Below are 6,487 nucleotides of genomic sequence, written 5' to 3' on the forward strand. Positions count from 1 at the left end.
CGAGAACGAGCACATGAGACGTTCTAGCGTTTGTTATAGAGCGACTGTTGAGATTAAGTGTATCGTAAAGTTGTATTCGGAAAGAATAAACCAGTTTTATTTAAGAAAGGACTTGTGTCGCTAAAGTTTCGTCGGAACGAATTTACGGAAAATCAATTAACAAACGGAGACGTAACAATATCTTCTGTTAACGTTTGTACGAGCTTGAAAACTAGTACAGTATCATAACTTGTGTAGGCCTACGTTACAAGGGACGTTAACCAACGTAAATCAAATCAACTTAATTGTACAAAGATCTCGACAAGAAAACACAGATACAAATATTTCACGAAAAATACATTTACTGATTCAACGCTATATCCTAAAGTAAACTCTATAGTGTCTTAACTATCTCGTTGAATATCTTTCAACTCACTCTCTAACTTACCTCTCGACGCTTCGCGGAATGCCAGGTTTATATTCTATACCTTTGTAGATAGTTTTATGGCTTACTTGATCTTAACTTTATTTGCCCTCTAGTTAACATCAAAATCATACAAATATAAACATTATAAATATAGCTTACAACACTAAAAACAACGTTTGAGATTTATCAAGGGTAACGTATATGTATGATTTGTGTGAATGTAACTTTTGTTTGTGTTTTTACCTTTTCTGATAATTATTTTGCCAATGTCGATATCACCAATTATAAAAAATAAATACATTCAATTTGATATTTTGGTGTAACGACAATACATGAAAGTATTGTTACTATCTGCTCGTTTGATAATTTCCTTAATTCCCGGTATAAATTCTTTCCGATGAACTTTAGCGATACAAGTCCTTTCTTAATTAAAACTAGTTTAATCTTTCTCGATACAACTTTGTAATACACAGAATTTCCAATGTCACTTTAAACTTAACAACCTTTATAACACATGCTATAAATCACAGTGGTTCACACACTTTACATACGGTGCCTACTGTTCGCTTGACTCAATTATCTATATCCTCAATCTATCTGCATATCTATCTATCGCTGGCTTTATTTGCCGAGCTTATATACTTAAAAAGAGGGCGCCTGGCAAACACTCGGACATTCGCGGGGTTTTTCGATAAGTCATGATCCTTTTAGAAACTCCAGTGCGCATGCTCCCAGCTTCGCGTGACTTCCGCTGTCGTAACAGTACATTAGAACTAAAAAATATTGCTAAGATATTTCATTCATACACGTTGATATTTTGTCACATATCACTTAAGTCACTATTCCAGTACACGAACATGTCCCATACCTTTATAATTTTCATTACTTTAGCAAAATCGAATATTATATAAATAAAGTTCTTACATTAGTTTCTGTGAATACGAGAGCATGATGTCCAGTGCTCTGGTCAGTCCATTGCTTATTCAGGCTACGAGTATTCAAATTTGACACCCTCAGAAGACACGAACAGATTTCTTTGCCAATTCCATGTATTCCAATCTTGAATGATTTCCGAGATAACATGTATTTTATAGAACACAAAAACTGATTTTCTATTTAATTTATCTTGTTGATTAGATACACAACCAGTAACTGTACGTCTAGTTCCGTATATCTGGTGTAACTTCTCTTTCGTACATAAAGCTTGAAATGTGGTTCCATTTATCTGGTCTAGTTCTGTTTTCGTATAAACAGAAAAATCAGACGTGCGTTCTCTGTGTTTGCTAACACAAAGGTTTCACTTACTTTCTAGCTTTCACATAACACCTTTTTTTTTATCTGTATTTCCTTGATGAAACACAAAGTGGATATTGAACTTATTAACCAAGTAGCTGACAGCAATAGACAAACTGACTATAAAACTCAATAATCGTCCATGATTTACACTAGCCAACTCGCGTTTTATAGTGATGAGATTACTTCCTAAACTTTTAAAATGGTTCTAGTCATTAAGTTATACATATTACAATACTTCAAAACTCTTTCTTGTACCAGAACAAAAAACAGTACAATCTTCTAAACTTAAAAGGCTACAACAATATTGTTACGTCTCTGGTCGTTGGTTAATTTTTCTTAAAAATTATTTCCGAGAAACTCCAGCGATACAAGTTTTTTCTTAAATAAAACTAGTTTATTCTTTCTCAATACACTTAATTTCCACAGTTACTTTAACTTAAACACACGCTATAATTCACAACGAACGATTCACGAACTTTACTTACTACCGCGCTTGACTCAATTGTCCGTCTCTATCTCTGCCTGTCTGCAATTCTATTCCGATTCATTGTCTGGCGCGCTTATATATTAGAATACAGCATATCTAGCAAACACTCTAGCATTCACGAACCTTCGAGATACTCATTACGTGTTACCAGAGTCACGTGACTTCCGCTGTCGTGACAATATTTATCTCCTAGGATTTTTTTATCAGATTCTGACAACTTTAAGAACATCATTTGTGTTGGTAGCTTCCTGTGAAGTTAGGCACTTCAAATTCCGTGTCTCCCAGTGGAAGAGCGGTGAGTTTACAGCCTTACAACGCTAAAATCCGGAGTTGATTCCCCACTGTGGACAACGTAGCTTTGCTCTAAAAACAAACAAACAAATAACGTTTAACCCTACATGTCTTCCAATCGCTAAGTGAGTTTGAAGGTGAACATATTCGCGCTCTGAGTTTGATAACACCGTATGAAGGTTCATTACAACAAAGACTGTTGTCAGCCAGAAGATATGGAATAAAACTATTGATAAAAAGATGCTGATTGAGGGCTAATTATCTGTTAATAAGCATTAAACTCACAGTTTTTATCGAGAAAGTAATCGCCATGTTTTTTGTAGGAGCTGAATTGATCTCGGATCTCCCAAAGCTAGACAAAGAAATAGTAAACAACAACCTCCAGACAGATGGTACAATGCATGGCCTTCATTCATCATCACCTAATCCTCCGACCATCACTACAGATACAAGCGTGTCTGATGAATCTGTCAGGAACAGTTTTGCCTACCAACCATCAGAAGAAAGAGTTATTAGAAACAGTCAGACTTGCACAGAAACTCTTTTAACATTCAGGTAATTTTCATGCAAGTTTCTTCTCGCGAAATATATTGAATATTCGGTTTCATTTTAGAAATAAATTCACATTTCTCTAAACAGCAGAAGTGATTTTTGAAACATCCGACATATATGTCTTAACTTGCATGACTTTCTCACTTTCCTTATTAATAGTAGTTTGTATATGTACACTAGCTGGAAAAAGTTGGGACCCACGCCTCTTCTGCCTTATGTATTAGGGTCTGATGATAAATTGGAAAACATTTCTATGTAATTAGTTATTATTAACTTAGTGAAAATAAGACATTATAACCCGAAACAGAGTAATCAGTAGCGTACTGAAATGGAAAGTATTTGCTAAATTGTCTTGTTCAAATTGATATTAATATGTTTGTTTTTTACATTTTTAAAGTTTACTTCTATTGATTTCCTTGCTTTGCAGAAGGAGGCGACAACCTGATGATACAATACAAGTACTAAGCTGTTTGTACGCCAAGCTTTTGGTAATGGTTACTTTAGTATTGGTGCTTACAGAAGTTTTGGACAATGATGTAAACTTACATTTTTTTCACGTAAGTTTCATCTTGAATTGATTCAAATGAGTCGACAAGACTTTGTGAATGATTTCAAACTTTCCAACTATAATATAAACTGAAATGTGCCAAGATAAAGAAATATTTGAAATATTAATAAATGCTTGTTTTTCATTATCGTAAGCACAAAACGTTGTCATCAGATTTGCACTTACTTCTTGATTCAAGATAGCTTACCCAATTTTTGATCAGGTAACAATAATTGTTGAAAGTATTTTTTGTTAAATATTTTTTTCGAAGTACTTATTTTAGTCTGTGTTATCATCGCCGTTTCGGTTGTTTCTTTTACACGTGATAACAGATTCGTATATATTGTTGCGTATCTGCTTGTTTGTTAATTTCCGGTATAAATTCATTCCGAGGACCTTCTTGATTAAAACTAGTTTATTCTTTCTCGATACAAACTTTTAGCACACAGTATTTTCACAATCAGTACGTTTCTAAACTTAACTACTTTTATAATACACGCTATAAATCACAGCGATTCACAATCTCGAAAACATACACTAGCTCGAAACAGAATCGTAAATTACCTGGAACTCTCTTCATTCATTCCCGCAAGCTTTTCTGCCAGACTTATATACTAAAAAACAGGGCGTCTAGAACAAACTCGGTCTTCCTCGATAATTCATGATCATTCGAGAAATTAATCGCGTATTACCAGCGTCACGTGACTTTCGCTGTAGTAACACTGCCTCTTCCTTAGTATTGTTCGTCCCGAAAAATAGCCACTTACATTAAACCAATAGACAATTAACAATAACTTAATTAAATGTACAGAATTTACAAACACGTGACTTCTGCTGCCGTAACAGTTGTAATGTTTTATAACATTGACCAGATTGTTTGGGATTATTGGGTAAATAAGCCGTTAAACCTTTTTCCGGCTAAACGACAAACATCTAGATCATAGGCTACAACTCAATATTTCCTAGATGTCTATTTGCTAATTCCATCCCTTACATTTTCGCCAAATTTTAATATATTTGCGTTTATTCAATTATGGGCGTTATATCTGCGTTGCTATCAAATTAAGGTAACTGAAAATCTTTCAGACAACACTTAGAACCTTGTATTCTGGTTCAGTACTTTAGTGGGAACACATAGTACATCCAATCCTCACCTCTTGTCCAAGTGAAGTATAATTTGATGTTAAGCCTTCATTTTTCTAAAGTTTTCATTCGTTTTCTATAAATAATAGATCGCAACTTACAAACTGACAGTAATTAATATTCTCAAAAGGTTGTACTTGAATATTAAACAGACATTGAAAATCTGTGTAATCAATATGTAAGTGGACAAAGTTAAATATTTCATTTGTATTTTATAATGAAATAAATTAGTTTTTGTGTTCTCATTATCTGCACCTGTTATTCTTTAGGGCTATATTTTCACCTACTTGTTAGGCGGTGCTGTGATCTGCTTATTGTATATATACATCGCCATGATGTTAAACAAACATCCTGGGTTGACTGGTTCTGCCTCATCAGCTATAGAGGGCACTGTTGACCCTGAGACGATTGTAATGAGACGGAGGATTTCCTATTATTCATCAGATATAAGTATTTATCTACGAGTAGGGTCCTTAGGTAAGACAAGTTCAAAATATTTTTCTGTCAGTTTAAGAATTGAATAATTTCCGCCATTAATTAATTTATACACTTGCTTAACTAGTTCATTTCATCCTACTAGTGTATGCTAGAAGTTTTAAATTATTGTTCTTGGAAATTTTTTGCAAAAAAAACCAAAAAAACCGTCCATTAGTTTTATAGTTTTTCAAAAAAAATCACGTTCAAATGAAATGCTGATGGAATAGTTCATTATATATTTGATATAATATTATTGGAATTTATATGGTAAGTTTTCTTTTTAATATTAAGATATTCCACAAGATGGCAGCACACTATAAAATGTCATTTCAATTCCTTAAAATTGTTAAATATTAAAGAAGATATTAACATTTCTCATTTTTTAATACCTTAATTACTTATATTACAATATCCCCACCGAAAAAAAATATCATGGTTAATGTAAAGACAGAACCAATCACAAATTTGGGATTGACCAAAACTAAGTTTAGCTTTCACTGAGATTATGAAAATGTACGACCAATATAACGAATTGCATTACATCCGGTGTGCCAGTCCAGTTTGTTTCGGAAGAGAAATCCAAGCACACCAGTACTTAAAGCTGTATAAATCCAAGCACATTTTTACTTAAAGATGCATAAATCCAAGCACATTTTTACTTGAAGCTGTATAATTCCAAGCAATTTGTACTTAAAGCTGAATAAATCCAAGCACATTTCTACTTAAAGCTGTATAAATAAATCCAAGCAAGCTTGGATTTATGCAGCTTTAAGTACAGATGTACTTGGATTTATTCAGCTTTAAGTAAAAATTGCTTGGAATTATACAGCTTTAAGTAAAAATGGGCTTGGATTTATAGAGCTTCAAGTACAGATGGAAACAGCCTATATCGTCTTAGTACCAAAGTTAAAGTAATTCAGACAGTCTATATCGTCTTAGTACCAAAGTTAAAGTAATTCAAACAGTCTATATCGTCTTAGTACCAAAGTTAAAGTAATTCAAACAGTCTATATAGTCTTAGTACCAAAGTATAATTCAGTGAAACTGATTATTTCCACTTAGTTTAATTCTAAACTTATACTGGCAGGTAGTAAAGAAAAGTTAGGACGAAATACAGCTTTAAGTAAAAATATGCTTGGATTTATTCAGCTTTAAGTAAAAATGTGCTTGGAATTATGCAGTTTTAAGTAAAAATGAATTACTTTAACTTTGGTACTAAGACGACATAGACTGTCTGAATTACTTTAACTTTGGTACTAAGACGATATAGACTGTCTGAATTACTTTA

At 33.1% G+C, this 6,487-nt stretch overlaps 1 protein-coding gene across 1 annotated transcript in view; it reads left to right on the forward strand.

Annotated features, from left to right (window-relative positions):
* Positions 1–6,487, forward strand: part of LOC106473837 — a gene marked incomplete at its 3' end in the record, with an annotated part of 18,718 nt that overhangs the window by 10,809 nt on the left and 1,422 nt on the right. The window contains exons 3-5 of the mRNA XM_022402223.1: positions 2,804–3,035; positions 3,460–3,589; positions 4,992–5,199. Of these exons, the coding sequence (XP_022257931.1) occupies positions 2,804–3,035; positions 3,460–3,589; positions 4,992–5,199 (570 nt within the window). The remainder of the gene's footprint in view (positions 1–2,803; positions 3,036–3,459; positions 3,590–4,991; positions 5,200–6,487) is intronic.

This window comes from Limulus polyphemus, unplaced genomic scaffold (genome assembly GCF_000517525.1).
Source record: "Limulus polyphemus unplaced genomic scaffold, Limulus_polyphemus-2.1.2 Scaffold6542, whole genome shotgun sequence".
NCBI classification, from domain to species: domain Eukaryota; kingdom Metazoa; phylum Arthropoda; class Merostomata; order Xiphosura; family Limulidae; genus Limulus; species Limulus polyphemus.